The 23,242-nt window shown below is 45.4% G+C and overlaps 1 protein-coding gene across 2 annotated transcripts in view; it reads right to left on the bottom strand.

Moving 5' to 3' along the window:
* Window positions 1-23,242, bottom strand: part of hsf4 (heat shock transcription factor 4) — an 88,504-nt gene that overhangs the window by 26,312 nt on the left and 38,950 nt on the right. For both annotated transcript variants that reach the window (XM_070897870.1, XM_070897871.1), the window contains exons 4-9: window positions 21,697-21,821; window positions 20,346-20,421; window positions 19,245-19,309; window positions 13,388-13,487; window positions 12,700-12,833; window positions 434-646 (exon numbers count right to left, since the gene is read on the bottom strand). In XM_070897870.1, coding sequence (XP_070753971.1) covers window positions 434-646; window positions 12,700-12,833; window positions 13,388-13,487; window positions 19,245-19,309; window positions 20,346-20,421; window positions 21,697-21,821 — 713 coding nt within the window. The remainder of the gene's footprint in view (window positions 1-433; window positions 647-12,699; window positions 12,834-13,387; window positions 13,488-19,244; window positions 19,310-20,345; window positions 20,422-21,696; window positions 21,822-23,242) is intronic.

The raw sequence follows: 23,242 nt of genomic DNA, 5'->3' as shown, positions 1-23,242 counted from the left end.
GATAACCACCTCACCAATTAGCATAATTATGGATTTTTGTACTCGTAGCAAGGCATCACCTTGATAAAATAAGCCCACAGGAGCAGTAGGAGGTGAAAGGGCTGTTGGGTATTGTTTACGCTTCTATAAAACATGTGCAGAATCAGAAATGTCTTACAGAGGAATGGGGCTGCAGTATGATAATGGATTAAGTGTGTGTAATATTATGGACTGCACTGTTCTGAGATAGAATCATAAGTTCTTGTTTACATCACATTCTTGTGGTTTAAAAAAATCAGTCACTCATACATTGTCCTGGCATTCTGTAATAAAACTGCGCGTTGCATTGGAAATAATCTCGTGATGCCCGATGACAGTTGCCCCATTGTGCCATTTATTTTTGTTTCATTCTGCTCATTGCTGTATGAACTGTCACCTTTGTGTGAAGTCTCACCTCTCTAAAGCAGCTATTCTCCCCCTCCTATCCGTGTGCTGCACTGTGTTACAGGTGGGTCTTCCCTCCAGAACAGACTCCACAACTGATACTGGTAATACAGGTGGCTCCAGACATGTACCACATGGGTTCCCTGGAACCATTGCGTCAGCTTGGACCTGGACTCCAACCCCTGGACTGGCTGGCTCCTCCTTAATAACCAGGCATTTCTCCCTAGACATCGAGACAATTGAAAAACAGTGTTGAGGATCTCTTGAACCTAGGATGAACCATCACATTTAATTAAATCAGTCACACAGAAGTGTGAGGTAACTGTAGTTTAGAATGTAGAAACATTTCACCATTAAGCAACTGAATCATGTAACTAGGTGCTATTCATTAGCGAATACCTCTTAATTGACTATTACCCCATCATAATAAGCGAATTGTATTATATGGCATATGCCATTGCGATATCATAAATCAGCAACCACAGAAATCTATTTTCACCATGTTCAGAAGGAGCCTGACACTTTTGCAGTACTTTGGAGTTCAATTCAAAGTCTGGGATCACTCTCCAATCTCCTTCAAAAATGCTAGAATTGGAATCTCTCCCTCAGGGTGTGATCACAATCGCACACCAACTACCAGGCAACAGAAAGAAGAGCGCAAAATATGTTTCAAAAAAATGATCACAACAGGTGGAAAAGTCTTCAAGAGGGATGCAATCTGACTGCATTTGGCAAGGTATTAAGGGGAATACAATCCATTGGGCACTATCAGGATCTTAGAAAATCATACACGAGTTTGCTTTTTTCAGTTTTGAGATACTTTTGATCCAAAATATATATTTTAACTTTGGTTTAAAACAGTATGGATTATTGTACCACAGGATTCACTTGGAACTTTCAGGAAAATCTGGGTGATCCTTTTGGCTGTTTTGGCAATATAGCTGATTCAGTTAAAAATGGACTGTTTGTTTCAAGTTGCATAGCAGTAGCAAAATGATGAATATTCATAAGTTACATCTAAGTGGCTCCGTGTACTGCAGTCTCACTGTACTCCCCTTCCTAACCATCACTGAACCATGTCCAGCTCATTACATAGCTCAGATCAGCAGCAATCTAATTGAATAGTGAAATAGGCTCGAGTGGCTGAACGGCCTGCTCCTGTTCCTACGATCCTCAATCTCTCTAGATTCTCTAGCAACATATATGTGCGGGAATTAATTGGACCCCAACCCCATTCAATGCAGCACAATCTGCTTTGGGCTGTTTCTTCAGAGGTTTCTGTGCACTTTTATTATAAAGTATATGGTATAGAAGGTGCAAAAAGGAGGAGAGGAGTTTAATGTAATTTACGTTCTTTTGTAAAAAGCAATGTCGCAATTTTGAGAGATAATATGCATTCCTCCCCTCCCCCTTTTGGGATGGGCTGCTCAGCTTTACATCATCAGGGGTGTTATATATGTAAACCTGTATATACCTTGTGTAGCCATCAGACGGCTCATCCCCTGGAGTCCCAAGGGATCCCACAGTCACTTAAGGAGGCCTCACAGGCTGGAGAGGCACTCTGGAGACTTGCAATAAAAGACTAAGGTCACACTTTACTTTAAACTCACAGTATCCAGTCAGACTCTTTATTCATACATAACAACTGGCGACGAGATACAGATGATAAACCCAACGATGCAGAGAACAGTGGGCATCCTGGAGAAATTCTTGGAGGGAAATGATTGGGAAACCTTCGTGGAGCGACTCGACCAATACTTTGTGGCCAACAAGCTGCAAGGAGAAGCGAACGCTGCCAAATGAATGGCGATTCTCCTCACCGTCTGCGGCCTCATGAAAAATCTGCTTGCTGCAGCGAATCCCACAGAGAAATCGTACGATGATTTGTGCACACTGGTCCGTGAGCATTTGAACCTGAAGAAAAGCGTTCTGATGGCGAGGAACCGGTTCTACACTACAAAAGGTCAGAAAGTCAGGAAGTGGTGAGTTATGTCGCCGAGCTAAGACGCTTTGCAGGACATTGCGAATTTGAAGGACATTTTGGAGCACATGCTCAGAGACTTTTACGTACTTGAAATTGGCCATGAAATGATACTTCGCAAACTTTTGGCTGTAGAGACCCCAACCTTGAGTAAAGCCATAGCGATAGCCCAGGTGTTCATTGCCACCAGTGACAATACAAAGCAAATCTCTCAGCACACGAGTGCTGCTACAAGTACTGTGAACAATGTAATGTTGTTTTCAAATCGCAATGTTCAGGGCAGACCCCACATGCCTACAGCTGCACGTCCGCAGATGTCTGAGTCTCCACCATCAAGGGTAATGAATGCAAGGCCATTAACACCTTGTTGGCGCTGCAGGGTGATCATCACTTCCATTCATGCCGTTTCAAAGGGTATGTTTGCAAGGGCTGTGGAACAATAGGACACCTTCAACGTGTGTGCAGGCGAGCTACAAACCCTGTTAATTCTGCAAACCACCATGTTGCAGAGGAGGACAGATCCACGGCGGATTACGATGAACCAGAGCCTCAGACCGAGGCGGCAGAGGTATATGGGGTGCACACATTTACCATCAAGTGTCCCCCAATAATGCTGAAGGTTGAATTAAATAGACTCCAGGTGTCAATGGAGCTGGACACGGACACAAGCCAGTCCATTATGAGCAAAAAGACTTTCAATAAATTATGATGCAGCATAGGCCTCAAGGCCAGCCTTGACTCCCATTCACACGAAACTGAGAACTTACACAAAGGAACTGATTCCCGTAATCGGCAGTGCTACTGTAAAGGTCTCCTACGATGGAGCAGTGCGCAAGCTACCACTCTGGATGGTACTGGGCGATGGTCCCTTGCTGCTCGGCAGGAGCTGGCTGGGAAAGATACACTGGAACTGGGACAACATTTGAGCGCTCTCGTCCGCTGACGACACTTCGTGTGCCCAAGTCTTAAACAAGTTCCCTTCGCTGTTCGAACCAGGCATCAGAAAGTTCCAAGGAGCAAAAGTGAAGATCCACCTAATTCCAGGGGCGCCACCCATCCATCACAAGGTGAGAGCAGTACTGTACATGATGAGAGAAAGGGTAGAGATCGAGCTGGACTGGCTGCAACGAGAGGGCATCATTTCGCCGATCAAATTTAACAAGTGGGCCAGTCCGATTGTTCCTGTCCTTAAGGGAGACGGCACCGTCAGAATCTGTGGTGATTACAAAGTAACTATCAATCGTTTCTCACTGCAGGATCAATACCTAATACCAAAAGCCGACGACCTTTTTGCTATGCCACGAAGCGGGAATTGACTTTGGCCTACATGACGCAGGAGCTGGAGGAATCATCAAAGGGCCTCACCTGCATCAACACGCACAAAGGTCTCTTCATCTATAACAGGTGCCCATTTGGAATTCGATCAGCCGCGGCGACATTCCAGAGAAACATGGTAAGCTTACTGAAGTCAGTCCCGCGCATGGTGGTCTTTCAGGACGACATCTTGGTTACAGGTCGGGACACAGTCGAGCATCTGCAGAACCTAGAGGAGTTCTTAGTCGACTCAACTGCATGGGGCTCAGGTTAAAACGCTCGAAGTGCGTTTTCCTGGCACCTGAAGTGGAGTTCCTGGAAAAAAGAATCGCGGCGGACGGCATCAGGCCCACCAATGCGAAGACAGAGGCAATCGAGAACGCACCGAGGCCACAGAACGTGATGGAGCTGCGATCGTTTCTAGGACTCCTGAACTACTTTGGTAACTTCTTACCGGGTCTCAGCACACTGTTAGAACCACTGCATGTCTTACTACGAAAAGGAGATAAATGGGTATGGGGCAAAAGCCAAGAAAATACCTTTGTAAAAGCGAGAAAATGGTTCTGCTCAAACAAATTGCTTGTGTTGTATGATCCATGTAAGTGTTTGGTACTAGCATGTGATGCGTCGTCGTACGGCGTCGGGTGTGTATTGCAACAAGCTAATGAATCGGGAAATTGCAACCGGTTGCTTATGCATTCAAAAGTCTGTCCAAGGCTGAGAGGGCCTACAGCATGATTGAAAAATAAGCGTTGGTGTGTGTTTATGGGGTAAAGAAAATGCATCAATATCTTTTTGGGCTCAAATTTGAATTGGAAACTGACCATAAGCCACTGATATCCCTTTTTTCCGAAAGTAAGGGGATAAATACGAATGCATCGGCCCGCATCCAGAGATGGGCGCTCACATTGTCCGCATACAACTATGCAATCCGCCACAGGCCAGGCGCAGAAAACTGTGCCGATGCTCTCAGTAGGCTGCATTGCCCATCACAGGGGTGGAAATGAACATAAGAACATAAGAATTAGGAACAGGAGTAGGCCATCTAGCCCCTCGAGCATGCTCCACCATTCAACAAGATCACGGCTGATCTGGCCGTGGACTCAGCTCCACTTACCCGCCCACTCCCCATAACCCTTAATTCCCTTATTGGTTAAAAATCTATCTATCTGTGATTTGAATACATTCAATGAGCTAGCCTCAACTGCTTCCTTGAGCAGAGAATTCCACAGATTCACAACCCTCTGGGAGAAGAAATTCCTTCTCAACTCGGTTTTAAATTGGCTCCCCCGTAGTATTTTGAGGCTGTGCCCCCTAGTTCTAGTCTCCCCCACCAATGGAAACAACCTCTCTGCCTCTATCTTGTCTATCTCTTTCATTATTTTAAATGTTTCTATAAGATCACCCCTCATCCTTCTGAATTCCAACGTGTAAAGACCCAGTCTGCTCAATCTATCATCATAAGGTAACCCCTCATCTCTGGAATCAGCCGAGTGAATCGTCTCTGTACCCCCTCCAAAGCTAGTATATCCTTCCTTAAGTAAGGTGACCAAAACTGCACTCAGTACTCCAGGTGCGGCCTCACCAATACCCTATACAGTTGCAGCAGGACCTCCCTGCTTTTGTACTCCATCCCTCTCGCAATGAAGGCCTTCCTGATTGGCTGCTGCACCTGCAAACTAACTTTTTGGGATTCATGCACAAGGACCCCCAGGTCCCTCTGCACCGCAGCATGTTGTAATTTCTCCCCATTCAAATAATATTCCCTTTTACTGTTTTTTTCCCCCAAGGTGGATGACCTCACATTTTCCGACATTGTATTCCATCTGCCAAACCTTAGCCCATTCGCTTAACCTATCTAAATCTCTTTGCAGCCTCTCTGTGTCCTCTACACAACCCGCTTTCCCACTAATCTTTGTGTCATCTGCAAATTTTGTTACACTAACTCTGTCCCCTCTTCCAGGTCATCTATGTATATTGTAAACAGTTGTGGTCCCAGCACCGATCCCTGTGGCACACCACTAACCACCGATTTCCAACCCAAAAAGGACCCATTTATCCTGACTCTCTGCTTTCTGTTAGCCAGCCAATTCTCAATCCATGCTAATACATTTCCTCTGACTCCGCGTACCTTTATATTCTGCAGTAACCTTTTGTGTGGCACCTTTTCGAATGCCTTTTGGTACACCTCTATCCACCATGCTCGTTATATCCTCAAAGAATTCCAGTAAATTAGTTAAACATAATTTCCCCTTCATGAATCCATGTTGCATTTGCTTGATTGCACTATTCCTATCCAGATGTCCCACTATTTCTTCCTTAATGATAGTTTCAAGCATTTTCCCCACTACAGATGTTAAACTAACCTGCCTTTTGTCTGCCCCCTTTTTTAAACAGAGGTATTATATTCGCTGTTTTCCAATCCGCTGGTACCTTTTGGTAGATTATAACGAATGCATCTGCTATAACTTCCGCCATCTCTTTTAATACCCTGGGATGCATTTCATCCGGACCAGGGGACTTGTCTACCTTGAGTCCCATTAGCCTATCCAGCACTACCCCCCTAGTGATAGTGATTATCTCAAGGTCCTCCCTTCCCACATTCCCGTGACCAGCAATTTTTGGCATGGTTTTTGTGTCTTCCACTGTGAAGACTGAAGCAAAATAATTGTTTAAGGTCTCAGCCATTTCCACATTACCCATTATTAAATCCCCCTTCTCATCTTCTAAGGGACCAACATTTACTTTAGTCACTCTTTTTCGCTTTATATATCGGTAAAAGCTTTTACTATCTGTTTTTATGTTTTGCGCAAGTTTACTTTCATAATCTATCTTTCCTTTCTTTATTGCTTTCTTAGTCATTCTTTGCTGTTGTTTAAAATTTTCCCAATCTTCTAGTTTCCCACTAACCTTGGCCACCTTATACGCATTGGTTTTTAATTTGATACTCTCCCTTATTTCCTTGGTTATCCACGGCTGGTTATCCCTTCTCTTACCGCCCTTCTTTTTCACTGGAATATATTTTTGTTGAGCACTATGAAAGAGCTCCTTAAAAGTCCACTGTTCCTCAATTGTGCCACCGTTTAGTCTGTGTTTCCAGTCTACTTTAGCCAACTCTGCCCTCATCCCACTGCAGTCCCCTTTGTTTAAGCATAGTACGCTCGTTTGAGACACTACTTCCTAACCCTCAATCTGTATTACAAATTCAACCATACTGTGATCACTCATTCCGAGAGGATCTTTTACTAGGAGATCATTTATTATTCCTGTCTCATTACACAGGACCAGATCTAAGATAGCTTGCTCCCTTGTAGGTTCTGTAACATACTGTTCCAAGAAACAATCCCCTATGCATTCTATGAATTCTTCCGTAAGGCTACCCAGTGCGATTTGATTTGACCATCTACAGATTTAGTCATGGTAATGGAAGCATTCGAGCCTGCAGATTTAGTCATGGTAATGGAAGCATTCGAGAGTGAGCAATCACCCGTTACAGCCCGACAGATTAGAAACTGGACAAGCCAGGACCCCTTACTGTCCCTAGTAAAAAGTTGTATGCTTCACGAAGCAGGTCCAGTGTCCCGGTGGAAATGCAGGAAGAGATAAAGCCGTACCAGTGGTGCAAAGATGAAATGTCGATACAGGCAGACTGCCTTTTGTGGGGCAATCAGGTAGTGGTCCCCAAGAAGGGCAAAGACACTTTCATCAGTGACCTTCACAGTACTCACCCTGGCATCGTAATGATGAAAGCGATAGTCAGATCCCACGTGTGGTGGCCCGGTATCGATGCGGTCACAAATGTAACACATGCTCGCAGTTAAGCAATGCACCCAGGGAGGTGCCACTAAGTTTATGGTCTTGGCCCCCCAAAACATGGTCCAGGGTCCATGTCGACTTTGCAGGCCCATTTTGGGGAAAAATGTTCCTTGTGGTTGTAGATGCGTATTGAATGTGAATGGATTGAAGGTGAGATAATGTCAGCAAGCATGTCCATTGAAAGCCTGCGGGCCATGTTTGCCACGCACGGACTGCCTGATGTCCTTGTGAGTGACAGTTGGCCATGTTTCACCAGTGCCGAGTTCAAAGAGTTCATGACCCGTAATGGGATCAAACATGTTACATTTGCCCCGTTTAAGCCAGCGTCCAATGGTCAGGCAGAACGAGCAGTTCAAACAATCAAGCAGGGCTTGAAGAGGGTAACTGAAGGCTCACTGCAGATTCGCCGATCTCGAGTCCTGCTGAGCTACCACGCGAGACCCCACTCGCTCACTGGGATTCCACCTGCTGAACTGCTCACGAAAAGGGCATGAACAGGTAGAGAGCAGGCGGTTTCAACAAAGTACATATCATGATAGCGCAAATGTGTCACGGGAAATTGAAATCAATGTTCCTGTATTTGTGTTGAACTATGGACACGGTCCCAAGTGGCTTCCCGGCACTATTGTGGCCAAAGAGGGGAACAGGGTGGTTAGGTTCGAACTTTCAAATGGACTCATTCACTGGAAACACTTGGACAAAATCAAACTCAGATTCACAGACTATCCTGAGCAACCCATTTTGGACCCCACCTTCTTTGACCCCCCCCAACACACACACCAGTGGCAACCGACACCGCGGTTGGCCACGAAGCAGAACCCATCACCCACAGCAGCCCAGCAGGACTCACCACACCAGGCAGCCCAGCAAGGCCAGCTGCACAACAACCCAGCGAGGGCCCAACAAACGACTCACCAAAACCAGCATTTGCACCGAGACGATCAACCAGGGAAAGACAGGCCCCAGATCGACTCACCTTGTAAATAATTACACTGTTGACTTGGGTCGGGGAGTGTTGTTATATATGTAAACTTGTATATACTTTGTGTAGCCACCAGAGGGCTCATCCCCTGGAGTCCCAAGGGATCCCACAATCCCTTGGGAGCACAGATACTTAAGGAGGCCTCACAGTCTGGAGAGGCACTCTGGAGACCTGCAATAAAAGACTAAGGTCACACTTTACTTTGAGCTCACAGCATCCAGTCAGACTCTTTATTCATACATAACAATGGGTAGAAATGTTTCTGTATTCAATCACAAATACAAACACTTCAGTGTCACATGAACAATTATGCTCCCTTATAGTATTACCTGAACGAACAGGACTCAGGGATAGAATTAATTAGAACATTCTGAGGTTAAGTTTTAACTGCTGTGAATATTCCATGGAGCTGCAATAAGTAAAAGTTTATTACCGTAACTTTTTTCTTTATAAGAAAGAATGACTTACATTTATACAGCGCCTGAAGACGTCCCAAAGCAATTTAAAGCCAATTACATACTTTGGCAGTCACTGTTGTAATGTAGGAAAAGCGGCAGCCAATTTGCACATAGAAAGCTCCCATAAACAGCAACGTGACAATGACCAGATAATCTGTTTTCAGTGTTGGTTGAGGGATAAATATTGGCCAGGCAACCGGAGATAACGTCCTTGCTCTTCTTCAAATAATGCCATGGGATCTCAGACATCCACCAGAGAGGGCAGACGGGATCTCGGTTTAACATCTCATCAGAAAGATGGCATCTCCAATGGTGCAGCGCTCCCTCAGTAATGTACTTAAGTATCAGCCTGGTTTATGTGCTCAAGTCTCTGGACTACGACTTGGACCCACAACCTTATGACTCAAAGGCGAGTCATAACCGTATGAGTCAGAGGCAACAGTGCTGCCACTGAGCCAAGGCCGACACCTTATGTATATTTCTCATATATAGACTTCCATTAAGAACTAGAAAGGATTTTTTTTTCAAACTTGCATGTCAATCAATTTTTCTCGGGAAAATGGAACCTGTACAAGCCGGACGGGTTGCACCTCAACAGAGCCGGGAGGGGTTGTTGGGAAGGGTTTAAACTAGACTAAGAAAAAAACTAGATTGGCAGGGGGATGGGAACCAGAGAGCATTGTCAGAAGGGGGAGCAGCCAAGCTGGAAATGGAAGGCAGAAAATTAGTGAGCGAGTTTGGAAGGCAGAGGAAACAAAGGCTAGAAAATAGACAACAAGGCAGTTTGGCAATGCTAAATGGTATATACTTTAATGCAAGGAACCTAGGAAATAAGGCAGATGAGCTAAGGGCACAGATAGACACGTGGGATTATGATATTATCGCCATTACTGAGACATGGCTGAAGGAAGGGCAGGAATGGCAGCTCAACATTCCTAGTGACAGGGTTTTCAGGCGCGATAGAGAGAGGGTTAAAAAAGGAGGGGGGGGGGTCGCAGTATTGATGAATGAAACAGCTGTGAGGAGGGATGATATGTTAGAAGGATCATCAAATAAGGCCATATGGGTTGAACTAAATAACAAAAAGGGATAATCACACTGCTGGGAGTGAACCATAGACTGCCAAACAGTCCAAGGGAGATAAAGAGCAAATTTATAGGCAAATTACTGACAGTGCAAAAGCAATAGGGCAGTAATAGTGAGGGATTTCAATTACCCTAATGTTAACTCGGATACTATCAGTGTAAAATGTACAGGATTCCTAAATTGCATTCTGGAGAATTTTTTTTACCCTAAACGTAGCAAGCCCAACAAGAGGGGGACAGTTCTGGATTTAGTATTGGGGAATGAAGCTGGGCAGCTGATAAACAGGAGCAAGGGTACTAAATTGGGAGAAGGCCAATTTTACTAGGCTGTGAAGTGATTTAGCAAAAGTGGACTGGACACAGTAACTTGAAGGTAAATCAGTGCCAGAGCAGTGGGAGGCATTCAAGAGGGAGGTACATAAAGAGTTCAGAGTAAACATGTTCCCACAAAGAAAAAAGGTAGAACTGCCAAATTTAGAGTTCCCTGGATGACAAGGTGCATCCAGGGTAACATAAGGCAAAAAAGGGAAGCCTTTTTCAGATATTGTGAGCTCAATACTGCAGAAAGCCTGCAAGAGTATAGAACGAATTAAGAAGGAAATTAGGAAAGCAAAAAGGCAGCAGGGGAAATTAAGAAGGAAATTAGGAAAGCAAAAAGGTGGCATGAAAAAATACTGGCAAGTAGAATCAAAGAAAACCTAAAGATGTTTTACAATTACATAAAGAACAAAGGAAAAAGTAGGGCCTATTAGGGACCAAAATGGTGATCTATGTGTGGGGGCGGAGGATGTGGGTAAGGTACTAAATGAATACTTTGCGGCTGTTTTCACAAAAGAGGGGGACGATACAGACGTTGAAGTTCAGGAGGAAGAGAGTGAAATATTGGATGGGATAAACATAGTGAGAGAAGAAATATTAAGGGGATTAGCATCCTTGAAAGTAGATAAATCGCCAGGACCAGATGAAATATATCCATGTCTATTAAAAGAAGCAAGGGAGGAAATTGCGGAGGCTCTGACCATCATTTTCCAATCCTCCCTGGCTATAGGAGTTGTGCCAGAGGATTAGAGAACTGCTGACGGTGTACCATTGTTCAAAAAGGGAGGAAGGGATAAACCGAGCAATTACAGGCCAGTTAGTTTAACCTCAGTGGTGGGCAAATTACTGGAATCAATTCTGAGGGACAGTATCAACCTTGATTTAGAAAGACACAGATTAATCAAGGACAGCATGGATTTGTTAAGGGAAGTCTGACTAATTTGATTGAGTTCTTTGAGGAGGTAACAAGGAGGGTCGATGAGGGCAGTGCGTTTGATATAGTTTATATGGATTTCAGCAAGGCTTTTGACAAGGTCCCACATGATAGGCTGATCAAAAAGGTAAAAGCCCATGGAGTCCAAGGGAGAGTGGCAAATTGGATCCAAAACTGGCTCAGAGGCAGGAAGCAAAGAGTAATGGTTGAGGGGAGCTTTTGTGACTGGAAGGCTGTTTCACAGGGCTCAGTACTCGATCCCTTACTTTTTGTAGTATATATTAATGATTTAGACTTAAATGTAGGGACCATGAAAAAGAAATTTGCAGATGATACAAAAATTGGCCATGTGGTTGACAGTGAGGAGGAAAGCTCTAGATATCGGTGAACTGGTCAGTTGGGCAGAAAAGTGGCAAATGGAATTCAATCTGGAGAAGTGTGAGATAATTGCATTTTGGGAGGGGCAACAAGGCAAGGGAATATACAATAAATGGGAGGATAATGAGAGGTGTGGAGGAACAGAGGGACCTTGCAGTGCATGTTCACAGGTCCTTAAAGGTAGCAGGACAGGTCGATAAGGTAGTTAAAAAGGTATACAGAATGCTTTTCTTTATTAGCCAAGGCATAGAATACAAGAGCGGGAAGTTATGCTAAAACTGCATACAACACTAGTTAGGCCACAGCTTGATTACTGCATGCAGTTCTGGTCACCACATTACAGGAAAGAAGTGATTGCACTGGAGAGGGTACAGAGGAGATTTACGATGACGTTGCCAGGACTGGAAAACTTTAACTATGAGGAAAGCTAGGATAGGCTGAGGTTGTTTTCCTTGGAAGAGAGGGGAGGGGAGGGGAGATTTAATTGAGGTGCATAACATTATGAGGGGCCTAGATAGAGTGGATAGGAAGGACCTATTTCCCTTAGCAGAGGGGTCAATAACCAGGGGCATAGATTTAAAGTAGTTGGTAGAAGGATTAGAGAGGAGATAAGAAAACATGTCTTCACACAGAGGATGGTGGGAGTCTGGAACTCACTGCCTGAAAGGGTGGTAGGGACAGAAACCCTCATCACATTTAAAAAGTACTTGAATGTGCACTTAAAGAGCCATAACCTATAGGGCTACGGACCTAATGCTGGAAGGTGGGATTAGGCTGGGTAGCTCTTTTTCAACCGATTGGTCGAATGGCCTCCTTCTGTGTCGTAACTTTTCTATGATTTCTATGGACTGTATGGAATTCAGTTTGAGTGCGTATATACGTTCTACCACACTGCTATTCCACCGTGGCAGCAAAGTGGCCAGTGCGAGGGAAGGTGACTTCCCTCCTCCTCTAAATGTGCAAAGCAGCTACCATGATGTCTTATTGAGCCCATGCTGCCACTGACTCACCTCCGCTGGTCTGCTGCAGGCTGAATGGAAGCACCACTGGGCAGGGGCAGCTCCGTGACATCGGAAATGATTGGCCCGCCAGGAACAGGGCTGTCGGTGTAGGTACTGGAGCAGGAGGCAGTTTCTGTGGACGGCTGGAAGCAAGGAAATCGACCAATTCAACAATATTACCAATAAAACAGCATTAATATTTGGAAAACCATTACTATCTATTAACCAAGACCTGCAGGTGTATCTGAATATTAGAGATGGGGATCTGAATGCTGCTGGAAAGTGCACTTGCATGCAAGTTGGGTAAGCATCAAATCAGACTTAGGTGTGCTGTAGCTCATGGTGAAACAGTCCACTAACACTCATGCAAGAAGAATGGACACTTGGGTGAGGTACCAAATGGCTTCTGATACCCCCAAACCCAATCACCAGCACGAATCAGCACTTTCAGGAGAGGAGGAGAGAAAGCGAGGGGCAGGGGCGGGGGGAAGTCACACAGATTCACAGATCAATCAGGGACATGAGATCTGTATATATATATATATATATCTTATAAAAGATTACCATTATAACAGAATCTCACTGTTGTCCCACCTTCCTGCTGGACTGAATAGAGCCAACACGCTGAGGCGAACAGTATAATCTTCACTAGTATTTATAATTGAGTTGCCTTGATGCCAGCAGCCATTTCACTTACCGACTGAATGAAATATGGGTCCTGAAGAGGTTCTATTGATAGATGTCGACCGTATTTAGGCACAGGAGGAACAGAACTACCGTCATCCAACATCAGAGGTCTATAAGAACAATGTGGACAGCGACATTGATCAAACCCAGGGTTTTGTACTGATACAGAACTAAACCCTTCAGAATGTCACATTGAGATCTGTCTAGTTGGCTGCATAACTGGGTGATGCAGTTTATGTGGAGGCTAATGTTTTTGAGAGATGTTTAAAACTGTTCAAATGAAATAAAGGATTATGACAGCTCCAGGATGTCCACGACCCCCCCCCTCTAACAATTACTTGTATTTATATAGAGCCTTAAGGTAGCAAAATGTCCCAAGGTGCTTCACAGGAGCGTTCAGACAACATTTGACACTGAGCCACACAAAGGAGATATTAGGACAGACAGGTAGATTTTAAGGAGCATCTTAAAGTAGGAGAGTGCAGTGGAGAGAGAGGTAGAGGTTTAGGGAGGGAATTCCAGAGCTGAGGGCCCAAGCAGCTGAAGGCACGGCTGCCAATGGTGGAACGATTAAAATCAGTGATGCGCAAGAGGCCAGAACTGGAGGACACAGAGACCTCAGAGGGTTGCCTGCCTCAGAGGAGAGGGGGCCTCATTTCAATGGCAAAGACATATCCCAATAATGCCATTGGGGCACCTATGCCATTTTAACTGAGGCCCGCACATTCTCAGTTCGGCCAGCAAAAGCTGGTGGCAACCAGGATCCTGGCCATACCAGGCCCAGGTAAATGAGATTTCTTTTAATGCATAAAAGTTCCTTGTGGACCAGGTGAAACAGGAGTACTCCTCCTGGCACCACAAGGATACGATGGGCCTCCCTTGCCATGGACTACCACACTTCCCCCAATCGCAGGCTTTCCAATCCCACTCCCAAATTTCTTACTAACCTTGCCAAAGACCGTTTCTGTAGCTCCCCAGTAGCAGCCTGAAACTCAACCAATTTTAACTCATGTAGCCGGCGGTGACGTCATTCCCACTAGCATCGGACGGGAGTCAGGATTGGGGCATGAAAATGAGACTCAGGAGTTAACATCTCAGGGCCTCACACTGGACGGGTCACCAGCTGCTTCGACCCCCGAACCCTGGCCTGAGTTCAAATCAGGGCTATGGCTTCAGTAAATTTGCTGTATTAGAGTAAACGCGCCATCACATTTAGGCTGCAGGACTGCAGTAAACATCAAAACTTGCACTCGAGATCCTCGACTAACCACGAAAAATAGCGTGAGAGATCTACTATTATATACACAATAACAACTTGTATTTATATAGCACCTTTAACATAGTGAAACATTCCAAGGCACTTCACAGGAGTATTATGAATTTAAAAATTTAACACCGAGTTGCATAAGTAGAATTCAGTACAGGTAACTAAAAGCTTGGGCAAAGAGGTAGATTTTAAGGAGCATTTTAAAGGAGAAGAGGTAGCGAGATGGAGAAGTTTAGGCAGGGAGTTCCAGAGCGTGGGGCCTAGGCAACAGAAGGAACGGCCACCAATGGTTGAGTGATTATAATCAGGGATACTTGGTTGGGCAGAATTAGAGGAGCGCAGACATCTTGGGGGGGTTGTGGGGCTACAGGAGATTACAGAGATAGGGAGGGGTGAGGCCATAGAGGGATTTGAAAAAAAAGATGAGAATTTTGAAATCGAGGCGATGCTTAACCGGAAGCCAATGTAGGTCAGCGAGCACAGGGGTGATGGGTGAGCGAGACGTGGTGTGAGTTAGGACACAGGCAGCAGAGTTTTGGTCTGCTCTAGTTTACATAGGGTAGAATGTGTGAGGCCAGCCAGGAGTGCATTGGAATAGTCAAGTCTAGAGGTAACAAGGGCATGGATGAGGGTTTCAGCAGCGGATGAGCTGAGGCAAGGGGGGAGACAGGCGATGTTATGGAGGTGGAAATCGGCAGTCTTAATTATGCTGCGGATATGTGGTTGAAAGCTCATTTCTGGGTCAAATATGACACCAAGGTTGCAAACAGTGTGGTTCAGCCTCAGACAGAGGTTGGTGAGAGGGATGGAGTCAGTGACTAGGGAACGGAGTTTTTGGCGGGGACCGAAAACAAGAGCTTCGGTATTCCCAATATTCAATTGGAGAAAATTTCTGTTCATCCAGAACTGGATGTTGAACAAGCAGTCTGACAATTTAGTGACCGAGGAGGGGTCGAGAGAAGTAGTAGAGAGGTAGAGCTGGGTGTTTTCGGATGATGTCGCCAAGGGGCAACATGTAGATCAGAAATAGGAGGGGGCCAAGGATAGGTTCTTGGGGGACACCAGAGGTAACAATGCAGGGGCGGGAAAAGAAGCTGTAGCAGGTGATTCTCTGGCTACGATTGGATAGATAAGAATGGAACTCGGCGGGTGCAGTCCCACCCAGCTGGACGACAGTGGAGAGGCATTGGAGAAGGATAGAGTGGTCAACCATGTTAAAGGCTGCAGACAAGTCAAGAAGGACGAGGAGGGATAGTTTGCCTTTTTCACAGTCACCAAGGATGTCATTTGTGACTTTGATGAGAGCCATTTCGGTACTGTGGCAGGCGCGGAAACCAGATTGGAGGGATTCAAACAAGGAATTATGGGAAAGATGGGCATGGATTTGGGAAGCAACAACACGTTCAAGGACTTGAGAAGAAAGGGAGGTTTGGAGATGTGGCGGTAGTTTGCAAGGACGGAGGGGTCAAGGGTTGGTTTTTTGAGGAGAGGAATGATGGCGGCAGATTTGAGGGAGAAGGGGACAGTACCTGAGGAGAGAGAACCGTTAACAATGTCAGCAAACATGGGAGGCAGAAAAGGAAATTGGGTGGTCAGCAGTTTGGTGGGAGTAGGGTCAAGGGAGCAGGAAGTGGGTCTCATTGACAGGATGAGCTCGGAAAGGTCATGAGGGGAGATCGGAGAGAAACTGGAGAAAGATGTGGGGTCAGGGCTTAGAGGAAGTTTGGCCCAGTGGGCTCGGGGAAGGAAGGAAAGAGACAGAGGTGGCCAAACGGATGGTCTCAATCTTCGAGACAAAGAAGTCCATGAGCTCCTCACACTTATTGTCGGAGGGTGGAGACTGGGGAGAGGGGTTTAAAAAGACATTCAGCTGTGGAGAAGAGAAGCTGGCATTTATCTTTACATTCCAGAATGATTCTGGAATAGTGAGCGATTTTGTCAGACGAGAGCAGGACCCGATAATGCTTTATGTGGTCCAGCCAGATCTGGCGGTGAATGGCTAAACCAGTTGCCATATCCGTTCAAGTCTGTGTACCTTGGACTTAAAGGAGCAACGATCAGGGCTGTACCGGGGGAACGGCCAGGGTGAGAGAGAGTAATTGTTTTAACAGGGACTAGGGCATTGAAGGTGGTGGTGAGGGGGGTGAATGAACAGATCAGTAGCTACAGAAATGTCATGGTGAATGGAGGACCAAAGGCTGGACAGTTGGGAGTCCATGTGCAGTTGTAAGGGAGTCGGGAGGGAGTGTTTTCCAGGGGCAGACACAGAAGGAGGTAGGGTTGGGGGACGGTGGAAGGGGGATGTGAGTGGAGAGCGTTATGACGAAGTGGTCAGAGGTGGCCTTATCTGCGATTGACAGGATGGGAATAGCAAGGCCACGAGGTCGAGGGGGTGGCCGTGAATATGGGTTGGGGAGTTTACATGGAGGGAGAGATTGAGGGAGGATAGAAGGCTAATGAATTCAGAGGAGAGAGAGCATGATCAATTGAGATGGAGGTTGAAATCACCGAGGATGAGAAGTTGTTCGGTGCAGAGGCAGAGGAAGGAAAGTAGTGATGAAATATCGGTAATAAGATTTTGATGGCACTTGAGTGGACAGTAGAGAGCGAGAATTTTAAATGAGAGGCGAGAGGGGTGGAATACGGTGAGATGCTCAAAGGAGGAGAAAGTGCCAGAGGAGTAGGGAGACAGGCCAAGGTGTGATTTGCTGATGAAAGCCACAATGGTGGTCTGAGTGGGGCAAGTGGTGGAAGGTATAGCCAGGTGGGGAGGCTTCATTTAAGGGTAAGGTGTCATCACCCCTCAACCAGATTTCTGTCAGGGCCATGATGTCGATGCCATCATCCACGATAAGCTCATGGATGGGAAGGGCCTTGTTCGCAAGCAAACAGACGTTCTGGAGGGAGATGCGGAGAGTGCGTCCCACTGCCAGTCAGGGTCAGCTCTGGGGGCAGGGGTGGTGAGTTAAACGAGGAGGTGATTGGCGAGATTAGCCCCCAGTGGGCGCACTGTCGGCGAGAAAGCAGGATGGGACGGTTGGGGTTGCTGTTCGTAAGGAGGTAGCGACGAGTGTCTCGATGGGCCCTTTGAAAGATGCCAAGAAATTTCACAGAGGGAAGCTGCAGGCTGATCTAGGAGGGAGTCAAGCTTGGGACGGCGGCTGGAGAGTAGCAAGGTCGAAGAGTAATGAAGGATTGGGGAGGGCAGAATATCCGAGAGAGGAGAGATGAAAGGAGGCACGACGACAGGAGAGAATGGTCAGTGAGGGATAGAGAGAAAAGGAAAGAGGAGGGAAAGTGGAAAAGTATTAAATGGCTCGGGTCCGGAGCAGCAGCCAAAGTGTGCACGGGAATGGACAGGGGAAAAGCTCAGGTTATATAAGCTGTTTAAATGTAGAACATACAATATTGATGGGTAGGAAAAGACCAGCTGCTCCATCAAGCTTGCTCCACATCTCTAGCTGGGTGGAGCATTTCAACGAGACACTTCCTACATAATCCCTGCCCAGCTCACAGCCGTGTGATCACCCGGGAAAGGCACAAAACCAGAGAAAAAACACAAGTTTCGAATGGATCAAAAAATTGCTACACCTAATACATTTGGTGTCCGAATGTTACAATAAAATGTTACAATATATAATTCACCAACTGTCAGCCCACAGGTGCCTTGCAACAAGAACCATAATTCCAACTAAAACAGTTCTTCTGTTTAACAACAACAGTGACCACTTCAAAAGCAAACCATTGGTTGTAAAGTGTTTTTGGAAATCCCAGAGATGTGATAAGGTATTCTATAAATACAAGTTCCTATGTAGAGAGAGTGTGTGTGTAATGGATACCCGAGAGTTAGTTACATGCAGTCATCCCATCTAGAGATACAGGTGATATCAGAAACAGCAAGAATAAAACTTGTAAAATTGATAACCATCATTTGAATGCCAACTGTTCTTAAGATTGTTCACTATCTTTTGTTGCTTTGTATATATATATATTCACAATTACTATTGTAATATGTATGTGGAGGGAGATCATGCATCAGTCTATTTTTAGTCATGTTTTAGATGCTTCTGGTTGGTTATGGCACACGCGATGCATGATGATATTCCCCGAGTATGAAGGAGTTTATTATGTGGTGTGGTAGCAGATTTAGTTTGTATGGATCATCCACATGTCACACGTCACTCTAGGCTTCTACAGGATGGCCCCAGACATTTTAGCAGTTCATATCTTCTTACACATCAACATTTCAAAATGCTATTAAAGAAAAGTGATCAGCTTGTGACTTTCAAGTTCTGAATTTCAATAATCAGCATCTTCCTCCTCCACGTTCCTGAATTCAATAGGAAATAAATATTCCTCTTAGCCTCAGGCCCAAGTCCCTAGAACAATAGAGCCTGAGTTGGCAAGGTTCATTGTATAGCATGGTCTGATATCTGCTCACCGCAGCAGAGAGTGCTGAATGAACTGGGTCATCAGATCTTACTCAGCATTCTGAACCTATTCACTCAGCGTTCACATGGTAACCGGTCACCTGATCGTTCAGAGTCGAGCCTGGGTGGTGAATGGGGATCAGTCACACTCTGCTGCCCTCAGTACTTACAGCTTTCTCTTCAGCCCGATACTGTTGTGGTTCGATTGGAGCTGGCTGAGCAGGAACTGAATCAGCTGTTAACACAGATCAGAGGCAGGTGTTAGCACGGTGAGTCAGCATATCATTATAGGGCTGGTCACTCACTAACAACGGGTCATTTTCTCCATCCAATGTTAATCACCGGGACAGGACTAATGTCAACTGTACAAATTCTCCCTCCAACCACACACACATATCCCACGCTCCTTCAATCAATCCTGCACTTACTTCTCTTTCCAACTACACACCCATCTTCCAACCAATTCTTCAGTCACCTCTGTCCCCAACCACATACCCATGCCTCAACTAATCCCCCAATCACTCCCTTTGAAACTACACATCTGCCTCAAACAAACCCTCAGTCACCCCTTTCCCCAAGCACACATCCACCCCTCAATCAATCCCTCAATCGTCTCTCTCCCCAAGCATACATCCACCCCTCAGTCGCCTCTCTCCTCAATCTTTACGCAATCTTTAAAGTTCTCCTGCAGCATACATCATGTTACACTTTAAATGCCAGGCAGACTCTCAAGCCTGTACAAAAATCACAGTGAAGGTATCTACTTGAAGTTGTGTGCTAGTATCCTGTGGAGGGAAGGAGTCACCCATCAACATTCCTGTGGGGAAGCACCTCTGTTTTACTTTCCCTCATGGCTTCAAACGACATGGCAGCAGACAATGGTGCATCAGCCCACTCTGCCAATCTAATTTTTAATTAAGTACTGAAAGGTGCATGAGGAGACTAGGATTTTCTCACTGTTCATGGCAAGGTGTTGAGTTTTGCAACAGAATCACGAGATGTTAGAAGACTTCATACACTTGAGTTTCTAGAGTTGCTTGTGCTGTTATAAGGCTGCACCAAACACAAAGCAGATATTATTCTGTAAATAATCAGAGGAAAAGACTGTTTCTGTGGATTTCCTGGTGCCTGGTTCTAGAGCTAAATTCCAGAGGACCTGGGAGAAGGTGCCCCACAAATTCTCCCAGCCTTAGATAGTGTAGGGCAAAGGAGATTGAATGATTCTTTAAGAAGGAGGAGGCAGAGATCTGACCCTGAACAAGAACTCTCACCTTGTTGATCACCTTCTGCTGCTGGGTATGCTTCTGTCGAAGAGACACAACCTCTCGCCACAGAACTTCATTCTGACTGAAGAAAAACAGAGTATTAAACAGGTGCCAGTAGTAAAGGCACTCTTAATAAGAATAGAGAGTGTCTTACTGAGGTCTAGAATAAAGAGGGTCTTACTGAGAGCATGTACATTCAGCCATCATGTAACATAACAAATGGCACAACAACTGATACACTGGGCCTGACAACCAGCTCTCTCTTGACTCCCAGCCCCAGCTCCCAATCTGTAGTGGGATTCAGTTCATTTCCAAACTGTCTAACTTCTTTTTTGGGAGTAACTGGGAGAGAGGAAGGGAATATTGTGCCTATCAAGGTTGTTACTGCTGGGGGATAGAACCTTCCACAGGAGCAGCTGGAGACAGCTCGAGCCTGGAGCAGCTGGAGGCAGCTCGAGCCTGGAGCTATTACAGGTCCTGTCAAAGGGACAAAATCAGAAAAAAAAAGTAATGACATTATGATATCATAAGGATGGAGGACGGTGATTGGTTCTTTCATATTAATTGAATCACTGGACAGGGAATGAATCTTAAAGAAAGCTAATAACTGAATTAATTAGCGTCAATTGTTGATTTTCTAATTTTAACTTAATTTATAATTATGGTATATTATTTAATTTTCTTTAATTATAATTAATCCTTATTAAACTGATTTTACTATTGTATGCTCCTTATTGTATTATTTAAAATGTAATTCGAATTTCTTTAAAAAAAAATTTCGCCTTTGTCTATCTGTGTGCGCATTTTGTCTGCCACTTTAGACCCGAGCCTTTAACCTCCTTTTAAATTTCCTTCTCCCACTTTTTCTTTCTTTCCCTCAATGGTCAATATCTAATGTGTTGTAAAATTGTTGTGAAGCGCCTTGGGATGTTTTACTACGTTAAAAGCATTATATAAATATACGTACAGCATGGGTTTGATGCAAGAAATTGTTCCCGACACACTACCCCAGAATTGTACTTTAATTCTGACCTCAGAAGAGCAATCCAGTGACCAATTACATATCCATTTTCCAATCGTTACTTTTATTGGCTTGTTAATTTAGTGCCAAATTCTGCTGAATTCTGGATAATTTATGGTGTGGAATCCCATTCATTTGGCAGTGGGTTGAGATTGCCCAGACACATTTCATTTAGGAACATTATGTTTGCCAGAGATATACAACGGGGTTCAAACCCAGGTCCCAGAGCTATCTTTACCACCCATGTCCCCCAATGGTTAGATTTAACCAGATTCTATCCTATTATGAGGCAATCCAGCCGAATTCAATTGCACCCCAGAGCCCACAGGTACTGACTGTTTCATGTCCTTCAGTCGGCAGTCCATGCTCTCTTGATGGCCTCGCATTATTTGCATGTCATACAGCAGCTTGCTGACATCTTCCTGACGCATCTTAGTCTCTTCGCTCTTCACGACTGACACCTAGGGATGAGGGAAAGAGAGATGGGGCTAATGACGGCATTGGTTAAACTAAAGTGCACAAGAACTAACTGCAACCCAGTGACAGAATATTTAGTAGACACAGCACATCCCAACTTCGAAAAATGTCAATCAAATTCTGCTTTTAATTTAAAATCTGATAAATTACTCTGCAAATTATTTGTCATTTTTTAAGAAACCATATTGTAAATTTTCATTTAAGTTTGTTCAAGTTGTATATTGAATATGGGAGTAGCATTGGTCTGTAGAATTGCCACTTCAGTGGCCTGAGGAAGAAAGTGTTTGAAGACCAGGATCTTAAACCCAGCACCAAGCTCATGGTCCACAGAGCAACCCAAGCGCCCCACCCACCCGTCCCTCCAACCACCGTCTTCCCCACCTGTGACAGAGACTGTATGTCCCGCATTGGACTCATCAGTCACCCGAGAACTCATTTGTGTGGAAGCAATTCATCCTCGACTCAGAGGGACTGCCTAAGAAGAAGATTTCTCAGCCTCCTTCCTAATCAACAAAATGCTTCAATCTATTTTTTTTTAAACTTTTGTCCCTATCCTCCCCTCTTCTGCTGGAGGTGCTAACTATTCCTGGAGTAGTTACAGAAACAAAGGAACATGCACTCACGACACCCCAAAGTGCTTTACAGCCAATGAAATACTTTTGATGTCACTGTTGCACACTGCAAGATTCCACAAACAGCAATGAAATAAATGACCATATCATCTGTTTTAGGTGTTCGTTGAGGGCTAAATGTTAGCCAGGACACCGGGAGAACTCCCCTGCTGTTCTTCGAATAGTGCTGTGGAATCTTATATGTCCACCCGAGGGGGCAGATAGGCCCTTCGAGGAAAAGGCCCTACATTCCACTCAGCACCTCCCCCTGGGCCCAACTCCAACTCACGCCTCTCCCTGGGCCCTACCCCGACTCACGCCTCTCCCTGGGCCCTACCCGACTCAGCATCTCTTCCTGGGCTTAATTGCCTACGGCGAGATGTTGGCTGCAAGCTTGGCGCCGAGTAGCGCCCTTGATGGTAGGTGGACTCCCTTGTCATTGGACCAAACCTTGCTCAGCTAAGCCCGTGTGGTAGCCGGTGTGCAATGGCCACACCATGTTAAAAGATCACATGCACAGGCATCTTCCACTCCGTTATCATGAATTTCAGGACCTGGAACGTCAGGACCCTCATGGACAACTCCAACAGCGACAGGCTGGAACGCCGCACCGCCATAGTTGCCCGGGAACATAGACGCTTTGATACCGACATCGCCGCCCTAAGCGAGACCCGGCGGGCAGGGGAAGGCCAGCTCAAGGAACAAGGTGGAGGTTACACCTTTTTCTGGAAAGGGAAACTAGAGGAAGAACGCTGCTTTCACGGAGTCGGCTTCACCATCAAAAACGAGCTGGT

Source organism: Pristiophorus japonicus, chromosome 13 (genome assembly GCF_044704955.1).
Source record: "Pristiophorus japonicus isolate sPriJap1 chromosome 13, sPriJap1.hap1, whole genome shotgun sequence".
Taxonomy (NCBI): Eukaryota; Metazoa; Chordata; class Chondrichthyes; family Pristiophoridae; genus Pristiophorus; species Pristiophorus japonicus.
This window is presented reverse-complemented; position numbering and strand designations above follow the sequence as displayed.